The 17,663-nt window shown below is 40.1% G+C and overlaps 1 protein-coding gene across 4 annotated transcripts in view; it reads right to left on the reverse strand.

Moving 5' to 3' along the window:
- ALMS1 (ALMS1 centrosome and basal body associated protein) overlaps positions 1–17,663 on the reverse strand; it is a 138,753-nt gene that overhangs the window by 45,436 nt on the left and 75,654 nt on the right. For all 4 annotated transcript variants that reach the window (XM_039541194.1, XM_039541196.1, XM_039541195.1 and 1 more), the window contains exons 9-11: positions 8,617–10,378; positions 6,887–7,012; positions 4,255–4,425 (exon numbers count right to left, since the gene is read on the reverse strand). In XM_039541194.1, the coding sequence (XP_039397128.1) occupies positions 4,255–4,425; positions 6,887–7,012; positions 8,617–10,378 (2,059 nt within the window). The remainder of the gene's footprint in view (positions 1–4,254; positions 4,426–6,886; positions 7,013–8,616; positions 10,379–17,663) is intronic.

Raw genomic sequence — 17,663 nt, forward strand, 5'->3', positions numbered from 1 at the left:
AAAGAACGCCACTTATAAGTGATGCTACCTCCTGTATCACCCTGTGTACATCTTGGAGATATCCCACAGAAGTACTGACCAAGTCTTAACTTGTAAAATCTGATGGGATTACTCAGCCCAAAGTAAAACAGCTGCAAGGAAATTCCACGAAAAGATAATGCATGTGAGGGGGAGGGATAGCTCAGTGGTTTGAGCATTGGCCTGCTAAACCCAGGTTTGTCAGTTCAATCCTTGAGGGGGCCACTTAGGGATCTGGGGCAAAAATCATTACTTGGTCCTGCTAGTGAAGGCAGGGGGCTGGACTCAATGACCTTTCGGAGTCCCTTCCAGTTCTCTGAGATAGGTATATCTCAAAAAAAATTTTTTTTTTTAGAATGACCTGTGTTTTCAAATAACTACACGATGTATTATAAATGAGATTATAATTAATATGAATGTATTTTGTATGCATGCACTGTGCTCTAGTAGGAATATGTATCCCAAGCAAAAAGAGAAAATGCTTGTAAGGAAAGGCTCCAGTCTTAACTGGATGAATAATCATCTCTAAAAGGTTATTTATGAGTATGTAGAGAGCCTACAAGGAATTAAATAGGGGATAGATCAGCAAAAAAAAAAAAGATACATCTTGGAGGTCAGAAAATGTAGGATTACAGTGAAAATTGCCAAAAGTAAACCTGAGTTGGACTTTGCAAAGGAAATTAAAACAAAGAGTAAAAGGTTCTCTAGCCATATAAATAAAAAGGAGCAGGGGAAAAAAAAAGAAGTGATGTGTAGTGAGGATGGAGTAGAAACTAAGGATAATCTAGGTGTGGCCCCAAAACTAAATGTTTATTTTGCCTGGTTTCAATAAGATGATGATGTAGAACATGGGGACAAAGGCAAGATGGTTAATGGGAATGAGCATATTGAAACAGAAACTACCACATCTGAGGTGGAAACAAAATTCAAAGAGCTTAATATACTCAGGTCTGGGGAGATGGGGGAGTCAAGGAGGAGGGGGAATTGACACATGCAATTGTTAGTCTGATAGCAAGGATTCTTCATAAACCTATCAAAGTGGGGTGGTACCGTATGATTGGAGAATAGCAAACGTAGTACCTATATTTAGGAAAGGGGAGGGGAAAGCGAGCCAGAAACTACAGACCCATTAGTCTGACCTCAATGATATGCAAAGCTTTAGAACAGAGTTTGACGGAAGGAATAATTAAAGACATGGAAGTAAAAGGAAAATGGGATAAAATGCAACATGGTTGTATCAAAGGTAGATCATGCCACACTGACACAATATCTTTCTTTGATAAGATAACTGATTTTTTAGACAAGGAAAATGCAGTAGATGTAGTCTGTCTGGATTTCAGTAAAACATTTGATACGGTACTACATGGGAAATTACTAGTTAAACTGGAGAAGATGGGTATTAGTACAATAATTGTAAGGTGATTAAGGAAGTGGCCAAATGGGAGACCACCATGTTTTCCTGAAAGTAGAACCATTGGTCTGAACTGGGTTGATTTACTTCTGGCTTTCCTCAAAGACAGGTCTTTTTGTCTAGTATTGTTCTTCCTCAAGAGAGAAAGGGTCATTCCCTTATCTCATCCTTTTTACTCCTGTAGCCTAGCATTTTACAAACACCACCACACAGAAAACAGACTGGGAGGCCAGCTATTACTTTTTTTAAGGAGAGGATCATATGTTGTAGGAGTGAAGGGAGCTGTAGCTCCCAGATGCACTTACCAAGCAAGCAAGGTAAACATGAGAGGATATTTCACTACATCATACACATGGATATTTAAAACTCAAAACAATTTCCACTCAAGGAGCAGAAAAACTTTAAGGAAGATTTCTCCCCAGGCGAAAGTGATCAAGAGGAACATCCACTGATGTACTAGCCTGGTCTCCTGAAATGACCTCACCCCAGCCAGGTTGGACTGTCTACTTGCTCAGGAATACAATAAATTACACTGAACTACTCCATAAACATCCATCGCATTGAAGATCTTCATTTAACAAGTTTATGTGATATTAAGAGGAAAAAATGGGCTCCAGAGAAATCAGACACACAATTCAGAACCCACTTTGCGCTCATGTGTTTCTGGTCTCATCCCTCATTAGTGAACATAATTACATTACCTCATTGTAACTTTTTCTGTTCTTGTTTGGTACAAAGAGTATTTCAAAATGCTGTACAGAGCATTAAGATATCTGTATGCAGTGGAAATGGCAGTCACTCAGCAATTTTTTCACTTAGAGTAAAAAGCATAGAATAAATTTTGCCCAGGAACAAGACAGAGCAGTTTCCACTGACGTCAATGAAAGCCCTGATCCTACTCGTATTGTTGGTAAACTCCCAACAACTCAAATAGGAGCAAAATCTGTAATGTCAATGAAGACTAATTTTAGCTACTGCCATGGGATAATTGACACTTCATACATTATCTCAATATAAAAGAAAATGCACTTAATTTCATCAAAGAATAATGTTTCCAATGGTGCAGCGTCCCCTGTAGCACAGTGCTGCAATGATAAACTTGAGCTTCTGCCCCTAGAAATCAGTTTCTAGTTTTAATATCAGCCAACCCAAGCAGGGCGGAGGGGGAAAGAGAGGAAAAAAGATACAGTAAACCCAACATATATTAATATTCAATACTTATAGAGATTAATCAATACCTGGCAATGTGACATCAGGTATCCCTGGACATAGACAAAAAGTCTAATAAGTCTCTTGAGCCATCTTGTCACATTTTAGTTACCAAGAAATTGCTATTCAACAACCTCAGGATCATTTTCCACACTTGACTGAGAATACTTTGCATTAAGTGTGCCTTTTATTGGATGATCTCAAGGCATTTTACTAAACCTTAACTGAGCTTCAGCACCCCTTGTGTGTTGTTAACTGTAATTATATACCTATTGTGCAACTGGGGGAGCTGAGGGACAGAGAGACACAAATAACATGATCATGAGAATCAGTAAGAGTGCAACTCCTAGTCCTGTGCTAACCACACACTCTCCTGTGTAGCCAATTAGTTCATTTTATCATATATTGTTGTACTGCATGATGTTATGATTAACTCATATGCTATGTTACATATAATTAATAGATTAAAGTTGTAGGATTATAGAAGTATAAGACTGATAAGTATTTAGCAGTGATAAGAATGCATTAGGTATCTAAGTAAAACAGGGCTGAAACTCAAGGCCTACAGGCTGAAGCCCGTAAGATTTTAGCTTAGTCATTCTAGGCCATACATGTTTAAGAAGTGCTTGACGTAAGTAAGCAACCAAAGTCTGACCCTATGCCACAGGATCACGAGAAAGATGTGCCATCAGATGGTGTTACAAAAATTGACAACAAGGTACTGTTCAAGACCATGAGGTATTGATACCCTGTTGTAATATCTCTTCCAAAATATGTCCTGACATCAGGGTACATGTTGTGTGTAGAAGCTAATGAGAATAAAACAACCTATGAAAACCGGGACACCCCAATATTATTGGGGGGCACAACACAGATAAATATCAGAGTGGTAGCCATGTTAGTCTGGATCTGTAAAAGCAGCAAAGAGTCCTGTGGCACCTTATAGACTAACAGACGTATTGGAGAATGAGCTTTCGTGGGTGATGCATCCGACAAAGTGGGTATTCACCCACGAAATCTCATGCTCCAATACATCTGTTAGTCTATAAGGTGCCACAGGACTCTTTGCTGCTAACACAGATAAAGAAAACAAGTGTTGGCACTTTCATTCAGATGCACACAGTATTAGGTGTAGACAGAATCACATGATAAGAGAGGGTGCCAAGATTGGGTAAAATGAGTTACCTATAGGAAAACTCCAACAGGAACCACCTCTCTCCTGATGATCAGTTGGCAAGCCATCCATCAGACCCTCAGAATATTGTTGAGGATGTGAGTATGACTACAGTTATAATTGCACAGTTTGTTATGGGCTTCCTATATGCATAGGTGATTGTAACTTTACTTATTGTTTTATTAAAACTTGTGAAACAGATTAGATCTTGTACTTGTGAATGTGTGTGGTCACTATCCTTGGTCTTCATGTGTTCCTAAAGGCTCTAAATCTGAAACAAGTAGCAGAGGTGACTTTCACTCTGTTGAGCTTGAAACTGTAGCAACCAGAGCCGAACCCCTGATAGTATAATACATCACCACTAAATTCACTTTAAATAAAACAAAAGGCTATACCTGTAAGAGATACAGAAAAGAGAAATGCACATGGGCAATCTAATTACCTGTAGTAGCTTCCTGTGGTGTCTTTTTTTCTTTTGCCCAGGCCACCTTAGGCTCAGACCTCTTACTGTAGATACCCTCTTTATGTTTAATAGCTACAGTGTCTAGAGGATTCTCATCCATGGAGCCAAGTACCTTTGCTGGAAAATTTGGAGGAACAGCATCATTTGATCCTATAAAGAAAACAAGCAACATGTTCACAGTAGTTTATGATAATGAGTAAGAGGTTAAAGCAAGGCCGCACGAAGAGGGTACAGTTTTAAGAACAGGCCAAACCAAGCCACAACCTAGAGCAGCGGTGGGCAACCTGTGCCCTGTCAGGGTAATCCACTGGCGGGCCGCGAGACAGTTTGTTTACATTGACTGTCCACAGGCATGGCCGCCTGTAGCTCCCAGTGGCCACAGTTCCCCATTCCCGGCCAATGGGAGCTGCGGGAAGCAGCGCAGGCCACAGGGACGTGCTGGCCACCGCTTCATGCAGTTCCCATTGGCCAGGAACAGCAAACCATGGCCACTGGGAGCTGCGGGCGGCCATGTCTGTGGACGGTCAATGTAAACAAACTGTCTCACGGCTCACAAGCGGATTACTCTGACAGGCTGCAGGTTGCCCACCACTGACCTAGAGCTTTCACATTGAAGCAAATCACTGAAAGGCAGCTAACATAGGGAGTTTAATTTATTGCCTGAGTAAGGAATTATTAGTAGTGCATTCAACTAATGAATAACATAGTTCTAGTGAAATAATACCAGCAGCTTATCAGTACGTAATTTTTTCTATAGTGCCTCTGATCCCACGATCAAAAGATGCTTCCCTCTGAGGCAGGCAAGTATTATACCCATTTTACTACAGATAGGCACATAGAGGTTAAGGTCACACACTCTGGAGTCCAGACTCCCTCCTGCTGATCTTCATATTCAATTTTAGATATTTTCATTGACTGATGCAAACAGCCATTTTCTGGGATCTGTACAGAGAAGTGATGAAGCAAGTTGACAGAAGTATGAAACAGCAGTTAGAGGGATTTTTTTTCTAGTCCTATAATGCTTCTTTAGCTACATAACTAGGTCTGCACAGCCTCTAAAGAACAGCTCAAACAACAATAATACATTTTTCCAGCAGAGTTCCCACAGCACCACATTTCTGCATCATAGGAGTTTGAAAGCCTAAAGACACAGTTAACTGATTTATATTCTTTGCAACGCTATGCAGTTACATTCAGAGGCCTTATTCAACTCAATTTTCTTCAGATATTTCTCATGAACTATGAGTCCTAACTGCAGTAGGGAATTTAAAATCAGATTTTTTAAAATACTGTTGTGCGTTTCCTAGAACCTGAGCTGTGTCGTGTCTACATTGCATTTGCACTGTTAGCACCTTTGTTCCTACCTCTTTCTTCTCCCTTATATTACAGCAGACAGAATGGGTGAAGATTAGGAAACATGTGGAGACGGATTTGAAAGCCTGACCTTTGCTTTTACTTCTGTAATTTTTCAGACAAAATAACTGTGGATACAGTTGTATCTGTATTTATTATCCAGTGTACCTGTATATCACGGAGTTAAGACAACATCTTCCTAACATTAACTGTGGCTGAAAATTTCTGTGGGTGCCAAAAGGGAGACCAGGTTGAAGTAAACCTGAATATCAGGCCTATACTGTCTGTTATGAGCAGCATATGCTGTACATAGCAACCGTATTTAGAGAGAAGCAGGGAAGAATGTGTTGATGAATCATTCTCTTTCTTCCACTCCACTAGCAGTTTTTGAAACACAACTATAAAGCACTTTAAAGAAAAAACAAGTTTCTAATCTGAACTCACCTAACATGGGGCTACCTTAAAAATTATGATATACCTTCCTTAATACATGGTATCACATTACACTTCAGAACGCATCCATAACAAGCTAAAGAGAAAAGGAACACTTCAAGGGGAGATTTAAAGCAGGGAACTAGATCAAGATGGATGGGAGGACCGCTGAAGAAATGAAACAGGCCCAAATGAAGAAGCAATTCTAAGTGGAAAGAAAAGAACTAAAGGAAAATCGGTCAGGTTGTGTGAAACACATACACATTTCTCCTTTCAGTGCCAACAGACAGAGGTAATGAAGTCTCTGACTAGAGAAGGGGGGAGGAATAGCTCAGTGGTTTGAGCACTGGCCTGCTAAACCCAGGGTTGTGAGTTCAATCCTTGAGGAGACCACTTAGGGATCTGGGGCAAAAATCAGTACTTGGTCCTGCTAGTGAAGGCAGGGGGCTGGACTCAATGACCTTTCAAGGTCCCTTCCAGTTCTAGGAGATAGGTATGTCTCCAATTATTATTATACCACATCTTTCAAATCCAGGATGTCACATCTTTATGTTGCAAAGCTAAAAAACATAAGTGGCCTAAATATACTGGGACAAGATTCTACTCATAGTTATAGAGTAAATCCAGATAAGGTAACTATTAAAAATCAGTGGAGTTACTCAAGATCTGCATGTTGTAACAGAGCTGAATTTAACTCATTGGGACATTCTGCAATTGGATTATGCATACTTGGCCCTATTGACTACAGCAAGAGCTTAGAACTATGCATTCAAACGCAGGATAGAATTTGGCTCAGTTTTGTAAAAGTTTTAAGAAATGTAAATACCTGAGTGAGAGCTCTCAATAGTGGTCTCTGACCTGACAGGAGATATTTTGGGTCCTTTCATTGGATGAGGAACATAGTACATCTCAGAACTTCCAGAAGGCTTATATGGCAGCAACAGAGGCTGATCTGCAGGAATGGAGAGCAGTGCAATTAACAGAAATCAGCAAAGTCTAATACTGTAATAAAGCAGAAGTCATAGATAAGGACCCAAAGACATCCTGGAAGATGTGCTGCATAGATTATGTTCAATTTGCAGTTTACTATTTCCTTAGACCAGCGGTTCTCAACCAGGGGTCTGGGGTCCCCTGGGGGAGCCGCGAGCAGGTTTCAGGGGGTCCACCAAGTAGGGCTGGTGTTAGACGCTCTGGAGCCCAGGGCAGAAAGCCAAAGCCATGCTGCACAGTGCTGAAGCCGGGGGCCCCAAGCCCCATCACCCAGGGCTGAAGCCAAAACCTGAGCAACTTAGCTTTGTGGGGCTCCGTGTGGCATGGGACCCCAGCTAATTTCCCTGCTTGCTACCCCTTAACACTGGCCTGGGCTTTTATATGCAGAAAAACTGTTGTTGCGGCACAGGTGGGCTGTGGAGTTTTTACAGCATGTAGGGGCGGGCCTCAGAAAGAAAAAGGTTGAGAACCCCTGCCCTAGAGAATACACTCATTAAAAAGAATTATCAGAAAGGAGTCTACCTGCTAGTTAGAAAGCTGACCTGCTAATAGCTAGAAGGGATGGCTTAATCATTTATAACATTCCTTAGAGATTAATAAAATGTGTGACTAGTGAGACCTGTAATAAATTAAAAACGTTCATTCACATACCAACATTGCTCACAGTGCGTAAAAGCTAATGAAATCACCTGCCTGTGTTTAGGTCAACAAATATAACGTGCAACTATGGTGCAACTCCACTAGAAGATTCTGTTTGCTGCAGATGGCAAGGGCTGGAGCACTTAGTGCTTCTTAATAGCGAAGATAAACAATTGTTCAAGTACACCTCTACCTCGATATAACGCTGTCCTCAGGAGCCAAAAAATCTTACTGCGTTATAGGTGAAACCGTGTTATATCGAACTTGCTTTGATCTACCGGAGTGCGCAGCCCCACCGCCCCAAGAGCACTGCTTTGCCGCGTTATATCCAAATTTGTGTTATATTGGGTCGCATTATATCGAGGTAGAGGTGTAGCTGAAAAGATATCTTTGTATTCCCATTTAAACATATTGAAGGCATCTGATCTCTTCTCACCTCATATGCACACAATTGACTGATGTCACTTTACACAACACCTCAAAGAGGAGAGAGACCCAGAGTTTGGAACAGAGGAAATATTATAGAAACTGAATGAGTCTACATACACCTGTATTGTGCAGCAGCGATCACTGGTGCAAAGGGGTACAATTTGCACTGCCTGCACCAATGTGAGTTAATCTGACACGTGAGTTCAGATTTTATTGGGGTATATATCATCACTACCACATTCTCTCTCAGTAGCTGTGTAAATAAATTATTTTGCCTACCGAGTAATATCCGATTAGTTACCTGCCAACTCATAAGTCTATGAGCACCCTTATGATTTCTAATATGCATCATTTTAAATATCAATATTAAAAATAAGTGCATTTAAAAACAAAAAAACACTTTCTCCCACTAAGTGCACAAGAATCAAAACATTTGACTTGACAGGTTGTGTGGAAGAGGAAAGATTGTAGATTCATGGAAGACACTGATTTTCTCACCAGCTGGCCTGTGGGAAGGCAAAATGTGGCTCAGAGATGAAGTAGCTAGGTTAGCGATTTCATATGCCCTCTGGTGAGAGGATCCAAAGGTACTGGTTTCACCATCTTCAGTACTAACATATATCTCTGCTGAAAATGTTGTCTTTTCAGGACTTTCTGTTGTTATCTGAGTTATGGCATCAGATGTTGCCTTTCCAGCTTGTGCAGAAACTGTGGTCTTGAAATTATCCTGTAGATTATATCCACATGAATCCAAAACTCTGGTGTGAGCCTGCCTTGAGAATGGTACCCTCTGGCTACTTTCCAGAGGCATATATCTTAAATCTTGTGAAGATACTGGTTTTGGGAAGTATGAAGAACCTTGATCCTTTGGGATAGATTCAGTATTTAATAATTTAGAGGCAGATTCTAACAAAAGTTTGGGGGGAGAGCTTGAAAGCATTTGTTGAGCATCAGTCTTAAGTCTGTCATTAGATCTTGTTTCAGCTTCAGTGTCCAACATACTGAACAGTTCTGAATTATTGCGTTTTGGGGAGAGAGTTATGTGGACACAAGACAGTGCTTTCCTGGTTGGAGATGAAGGGGCTTCAGGCATGGCGGTTAATGTTTTATCTGGGGAGGAACAATGTACCACATTGGCATGTTCGGTCTTAACATTTGTCTGGCTGACAGAGAATGTATCAGAAGAAAGTTTATCCTCCTTTTCCAACAAATTATCATGGTCTTTAAGCAAAAGGGTTCGTAGGCTATGAACTGGACCTTCTGAGCTGTCTGCAAATGGAACCTGGCTGTACAGATTCATCTTTCCCTGCTGATGAGGACTCATGGAAAGATATTGATAAAACATATTTACTTCTTGATCAGATTTCATATCATGATCAACCCCAGAAAATCTGGCACTATGTCTGCCCAACTCAAGCATATTGCGAGTGGAAGACTCAGCTTCCTCAACACTATCTGCAACTAGAGTAAGTCCTTGGTCAGTGTATGTGGTTTTAGAACCTTGACATGATAAAATGTCTTTTGCTTGAGAAGTTCCAAGTTTGTCAACAGCAGTGGGCATATGCTGAAACCTGTCTTTATCTGCACTAAATTTAAAATCATTATCAAGTGAGTGAGTGGCTGTTGGGCTTGATGAAGGACACGATTTAGGACTTTCCACTTGTTGCTTGCCAGGTCTCTGCTCTTTAGCACTAACAGATCCAATTTCAAGAGGCATTATACCACGAAGAGTATCTTCACTGAGACTGGCACTAAGGACAGTGGAAGCTACCGGAGACTGGGAACGTTTACGGGATGCAAAAGTGATGGAAGTAATCTGCTTGGCAACTTCTACAGAAGGTTTTTCTATAGACAGCTTCTTCTGAGATGGAAGAATCACGTCCTCTTCTGTTGGTGTACTGGAGGCATCCACCAATCCCATTGAACATTTGTCCATATCTTTACACAGGGGTGTGTGGAGCTCAATGCTAGCATCAAAGGAATTACCCCTGAGCATCTGCAGTTGACGGTGGGTATGTTTTTGGATGGTATTCAAAGCTTTAAACTGTGTATCATCTAGTGGTGAATAATCAGCAGGGTCACTTCTATATATTGGTGTGACCTGTCTTGTGTTTGATTCTAGAGACTCATTAAGTTTGAAATCTTGTGTCTGGCTGTCAATTTGCAACTGTTTGCCAAATGGAGATGTGAAGTGTCCTGTGTTCTGCCTCTGACTATGGCTGTGACTCGATGAGGTCTCTGAATTGTTTCCCCGTGGATCCTGTAAATGCAAAAAAACCCACAAAGATTCTTGAAAAAAATAAAATAAAATTGTGCAATAAGAATTTAACAACTGAAGTAAAGACTAACGTTGACAATAACTCTATTTTTGCCATCACACAGAAAATACACACATTCTGGAACACAACTGCTAACATGACTGTAAACATAACAAGACTGGCCTTCATGTATGCCAGAAAAGCAGTCAGTTCAGTTTCAATGCCACAATATACACCACCACCACTGTAATTTACCTTTCTGATAGTATTCTTCAGGGTTTGGTTTTATTGTAATACAATAGACAATATATAGATTTTCTTGAAATAGAGAGGAGTGCTCTCCCACTTCCCTACCCCACCAGCTGTTTGTTTCATCCATCCTGTCCCATCTTGTTATAAGTCTAGATTATAAAATGTTTGGAATAGAAACTGTCTTGTTACTTCTCATTTGTACTGCGTCTAGCACAGCAGGACTCAGATCCCCAACTGGGGCCTCTAGACATTCAGAAATAACAAATATTGATATGGTTAGGCTACTAGCTACTTAGGACCTGACTGGATACTATGGGACACTACTGCTGTCAGACATTTTGCCATGCCATAGCTGTCACTTTAAGAAATAAAACTGGGCAGATAAAAATTCTCCCTTGATCCACTCGAACAGAGTTTAAGAAGCCAAGTGGATGATTTAGTTGGGGATTGGTCCTGCTTTGAGCAGGGGGTTGGAGAAGATAACCTCCTGAGGTCCCTTCCAAACCTGATATTCTATGATTCTAAGTGCACGTATGCTTCACACACAAATCAAAGAAAGCTTCAATTACTGATAAAAGCAAAGCAAAAAGCCATTCTTTAAACCGATACATGAGAAAAGTCTTCAATTACAGTTTGGTGATTTTAATTCTCACATGCAATAGTTCTCTTTTTTCCCCCACTAGGAAACAAATCTTTCCAACGGCAATCAAAGCATTAGATCTGCAATAGCGCTCTTTCTGCAAGCCAATGTCATACTGACAAGAAAATTAAAACAGAATTCAAAAAAATATCCAGGGCTTAAAAAGCCACTATTAATTAGCAATAACTTTTCACTCTCCAGACATACGTCATCTTTTTCCTATTAAAATATTCATGTATTCCACAGGAACATTCTTTTGTTTTACAAAAACTGGTAAGACTGCTTGCAACTGTGCTGGAAGTAAGGGTGGAAGGGTAGGGGAGAAATCTTTAGATTTCTAAAACCAGACCAGTTACTTACCAGTAAAGCCACCAGGTAAAAATCTCAGCCAGCTTTTTTAATGTTTTCAATCATGTATAAAAGTTTATGTTAATTATGATGATGATCCTACACTTACAGAACACCTTTAATCCCAAAGCACTTTACAAATGTAAAATTAACATTGACACTACACAGGAATTACCTAATCCACCTCTGAAACACAGGCATCTCTGGTATGAAATGTGCAACTACACAATAATTTAGGACAGATAAATAAAAACAGACTTGCCTTGGCAGGTGTGTAAAGCAAAAACTAAATAAAACATGGTATAGCCCATCAATTAATCAGAAAATAAGTGCTGCCCTACTTTCTGAGCATTCCTTCTCCTGGTCACACGATGTTCTGTTTGTCAGATCTCTTGTCTTTCATCTATTGGAGTGCTATCTTGCTAACATGGTCAGCTGAAGTAAATGGCAAAACTCCCATCAATTTAAATGGCAGGAGTTTGCCCTTCAATCCTTTGGGTACAGACTATATCTTCCTCTATATTCAGCTCTTTAATTTCTAAACAGCAAACTGAAGCTTAGTGTCTCTGCACAGTTTTTTGCAGACAGTTGCATACCAACAAGTACACTATATGCTGACACAAATCTGAGAGGTACTTTAGCCAGCTCTGGTTACTGTGCCAAATTTGTTTACTGTAATGCAGAACTAAATAATGCACATACAAGTATGCCGATATAAGGTTTGAACATACTAGGCTCTCTGCTCTTTCAAGCTTTCATGATAAATAATGGACATTCTAAGGTGTCACATTTACACCTATATTGTAGTGAACGTATGTGCAGACTTACCAAGGATGATAACCACTCAAAAAAGTTTTTTTTCTTTTTAGATGCATCTCTTATAGGTTTGTTGATTTGTTTTGTTTAATAGAAGAGAATAAAACCTAGGTTCCCAAGAATATCCTTATTAGGGAAGGAGCACCAAACATGAACAGTTTTTCTCTGCAGCAGCTTACCTGATAGATTTAACAGGTGGCATCTTTAAAAAAAAACTAGAAATAAAATACACCTCTACAGAGCAGATCACACTGCAAACAAGTCGATAGGTAAGTAAACAAACACCAGACTCCCAGATGCATGCAGAATATTCTCAACTAGCAGTCTAAAATTCCCTCAGTCAAAGGGGTATGCTAACTAAAGAGAGGCCACACTGTTTAACCCCATTGCAGACAGCACTGAGATGCATCAATCACATTCCACACAACATGCTAGAAAACCGCTCTCTCTTACATCACTTCATCCCATCACCTTTAGTTACAAATTAGCGTCAGAAGCAGTGCCATTATCACCATATACTGGAAATAGACAAGAAACATTTTTGATCAGCAAATTTTACATCTCATTGGAGCCCATATTTGCTCCATGAAACCTTAATCCCTGTCCAATTTCTTTAGAAATAGAGAATTTAATTGACAAGGACACAAGTGTATTATTTTTAAGATACCAGTATTTGCATTCCTTTAATTCAGATTCATTCAAAATTGATGGACTTTCCACTGATGCTGTGAAGAGCTAACGTGAAACAAATTATATTGACCTGGACGAAGTTTAGATAGTCCTGTTTCGGCCTAGAAAAATCTATGTAGTTTGTTAATTTATCTTCTGATCTGTACAACTGGGGAAAATGTAATCTTACATTTCATTAGTAGAAGGCCATGTGGATGTCTGAACAAGTACTCCTCCAACAGCCAGAGAAAAGGAATGGGCAAATAAAGCCGGCCACAGTAGAACTGGAAATGGTCTTGTGTAAACCATGAATTAAATAGATAATCCTAGACAAATGTCCAAAATGTCATTGGAAATGAAATACTTTGATCATTTGATCAAGAAAACCTTCAAGATAAGCATTAGGTTCATTCTTCCAAACCATGCCTTTTGAGGTGTTATCTATGCTAGAAAAGTACAAGCAATTAACTAAAGTTGATTTAAAAGTCAGTCAAGTTAAACTGATAAAAAGCCCTAACAGATGCATTTAAATCAGTTTAACCTTTACCTACATCAATTTAGCTTCAGTCAGTAACTTACCAAGACTAAACCAACTTAAGAAAGGAATAAATCAATTTAAGTGTGTCATACTAAAAGGATTTACACCAGTTTAACCAGAGAAATTTAAAAATCTGTTTAGTTAAACTGGTGCACTTTTCTAGAACAACTCCCGGCTTGAACAGGAATGCCACAGTTTTGCTACAGTTCCAGGCACCAAAAAGCCATACGACCATTTTAAATGTCCTCCTACTGCCCTTAATAAAAATGCAATTATAAGGCGGCATGTCTGGACAGGTTTTTCCTACACAGCAAATCATCTTACCTATCAGAAAAATTAATCAGGTTAACCACAGTAAGTTTTTGCTGTTATTTTTAACTGACTAATCAAAGACAAAATATAAGACTATGTTAGAGAGCAGAATAAATAAAAAATAATGTGAACTAATTCAGCCCAAAATTTATCTTGCTCTCTTCATTTACAAAATGTATAATCTAATACAAATATAAATGGTTTTATCAAATCTTTTCATAGAAGTATTTTAAATTAACAAAGGTTTTTTATCTCCAATTTAGATAACATCTTGCAGTACTGTGAAGCCAAACTTATGCTAGGGCATGAGAACCAGAAATAAACTGACCGGCAGTATAGTTTCATCGCCCAAATTAAGCAAAATGCAAAAAAGTAAACAAACAGCAAAGATGGTGAAAAATCGGCACTCAGATATACTATGGTGATTAACACAGTACTACAACAAACAAGCTCAAATATAAATCAGATTTTTAAAATTTTCCATTTGAGTAATCTGAAGTGCTGTTAGTAACAAATAAAGGTGTTTTTTTAAAATTTTGTTAACGATATTCCTTTAAAAATACATTAAAGCACCATGACTGCCCAGCTTAAACTAGTAAAGACAAAAAAATAGTTAAAAGCAGAAATGCATAAACCCTTCCCCGCTGTGCTTAAGTATCCAAAAATCTGAGTAGTGAGTAAACTTACATACCATACCAAACCTAACCTCAGAGGGCTGAGTTTATGGAAAGCAAAATTTGAATTTACTCCACAACCCAGAACTTCCACCTTATCTCTAAATGCCCTAGAATTTGCTTGTTTTAAATGCCCAAGGGACAGCAGGATTGGGTCCTAAACAAAATGCATATTCCTATAGCATACACAAATGCACGCCATAAAAATCCATATAAAATTTAACGTGTTCCAAATTACCTTTGTAAAGGAAACAGCCACTTTTCAAAGTTAAATCTCAACGATTGTGTATTTTGAAAAACAAAAGCGATATAAGCCCTTTGCTGAATCTGGGCCTAAGTACATGCTTAAGTCCCACAGAGGACAACGACACTTAAGTACATGCTTAAGTGCTTTACAGAATCAGGACTTTAAATCACATTTTCATAAGTCTTTTTCAAACCTTTTTAATGGTGACAAATTTTGAAAACTGTTTCAGAAACTCTTTTAGTGTAAATCTAAAACTGCTATATTGATTTTTTTAAATGATAAAATAATCTCACACTATAAACCGGATTGTGGGTGCACAAGGGTGGTGTGACCCAGGGACGCCATAGTACCAACTGGCAGAGGACACCGGAGATGCACAGGGTTTCAGAGAGATCCCCTAGGTCAGATATATGTGTAATAGTTCACCAAAGGATGGTGTGTGAGGTATCTGGTGAGAGCCAAGAGCCCACTGATCATCATAATCATTGTGAAATGTATGCATGGATAATATTTAAGGAATTACGTATGTATACTAAAAAGCATGTTCTTAAAGTCCGGGAATTAAGGAAGGTCCCTAGGAGGTGACATACCTCCTTTCTGAAAGGAACATGTCCCAGGTAACAGACACCTTTCTCTGTCTGCCCACAAGAGTGTTGTGTATTGCATGCCTCACAAGGGATGCTTTGTTAAATAAACTTCATACTTGGTTTCTCTATAAACATAGAAGTGCAATGTTTTAAGGGGAGCAGTGATCTGTGGTGGAAGCGATGAGCTGACGTGTACCATATCAGACGGGTGGCCGTGTTAGTCTATATCCACAAAAACAAAGAGGAGTCTAGGGGCATCTTAAAGACTAACAGATTTAGTTGGGCATAAGCTTTCGTGGGTAAAAAACCCATTTCTTCAGATGCATGGTGGGTTTTTTACCCATGAAAACTTATGCCCAAATAAATCTGTTAGTCTTTAAGGTGCCGCCGGACTCCTCATTGTTTTTGAGGTGTACTGTTTCTTTGGAAGTAGAGGATCAGTGAATACTGTGAGTGTCCAGTGGAACAGATGCTGGAATCTCCAGGGAGACGCTTGGAGATTGCGGCGTGCCTATTGCTAACCTGTAGAGAGACAGCAGGGCCTGCGTACATCTAGAGGGGAGTGCTTGTGTTGCCTGTGGCCGATGGGGTGAGGTGCTAATCCCCAGCAGGCACAGACATGGCTTCATCATGCTACGGGCAGGTGGTAGTGAGGTGCCTCAATTTTAGCTACCTCTGGGAAGCATCACAGTGGGGGAGTCGCAGGATCTACACCCTGTTTGCTGTTTAGCCAAAGGTCACACTCCAGGCACATATGTCAGATTATATAAATACTGAGAAGGTTGGAAACAATCTATAACCTTTTTCTTTACCTGTTATTTTCCATTTGTTTATTTTGGGTAGGGGAAATAGAACAAAGGAAAGGACATGATGAGTAAGCCAGAGACATATGCTAAACATACCAATTCGCAGATGGAAAAACTCTTTGCAGACCATGGCTTAGAAACTACAGGGAAAACAGGACAGGGGATGAGAGCTTTACTCATGGAATATGACAAGCATCAGGTAGAACTGTTTAGCAGGGTGCAGGCTCAGGAAACTAGCCTAGCACAGTTCCCAGTTGGGCAGAAGCCTCAAAGAGTTGGCCAGAACAGAGCTCAAAAACTGGAAATAGCAGCGGGGGCAGAGAGCAGGAAGCAAAGGAGAGAGCACAGGAAAGGGAGATACTAGCAGAGAAGCAGTTGCGGGAGGCAGAGAAAGTAGCACCAGAGGAGGCCCGTCAGAGACTACTAGAACTGGAAGACGGGAAGCACAGTGCCCGAGAAAAGCAGAGAAGCAACAGTGGGTAGCAGATAATCTAAGGCAGGTAAGCAGCTGCCCAAGAAAGGGAGATGGAAAGGCAGCACAAGTTTAAAAAGCTGGAAATACAAGGACAGAACCCTCAGCCCACAGGTACGCCTCCTGAGGGATCTCACAGCTGGGAGAGACTGTGCCCGAACCACAGGGAGACGGATAGCATTGAAGACTATTGAACTGCCTTCAGAAGGCTACACAGGATACACAAATTCCCCAATGATCTCACAGAATGACCATCTTACTTCCCAAACTGACTGGTAAAGCCTTAAAAGTGGTTAATGATATAATGATGTAAATGAAGCTATGCTGTACAATCTGTTTAAGGGCCTTGTGTTTAAAAAGTTTTCAAATTACTGCAGAGGCATATCGCCTAAAGTTTACAAACATCAACTATTTGATAAATTAAGTCACAGGGAATGTGTTTCATAAATGGGTGATTTGAGAAAATGTATAAAAAGGGACAGAAACTAATCACAAATTGGTAGATCTATTTGCTCAGGAATAGTTATTTGAAATCTGCTCTGATGAGATGAGGGCAGAAGTATGGGAAAAATCCCTAACAACTGTGGAAGAGGTAGCCGGAGCAGCTGACTCTTGCATACAAGACCATTCACAGTGCACAGGTCCCAAAGGGAAGGCCAAAAGCCTGGCATAAAAGGGGGTCCCTAGTTTGTTCAAGGTGAAGAGGAGGGAGGAGAGGGCACTAAACACACATCACCCCACCACGGGTTCCCTCCTTGTAGCCCTAATTATTGGACCCCAGCCCAAGGTACTGGCCCAAGAAAGTGCTTCTTATGTGGGTCCCTTGAACACAAGAAGAAACAATGCCCCAAGGCTTGGGAGTCCAAAGACAATGCCCAGTCCATGCAGGTTAATGCGGCTACCTTCGAGTCAGAGACTTCAGTGGT

This window comes from Mauremys reevesii, linkage group 5, assembly GCF_016161935.1.
Source record: "Mauremys reevesii isolate NIE-2019 linkage group 5, ASM1616193v1, whole genome shotgun sequence".
Taxonomy (NCBI): domain Eukaryota; kingdom Metazoa; phylum Chordata; order Testudines; family Geoemydidae; genus Mauremys; species Mauremys reevesii.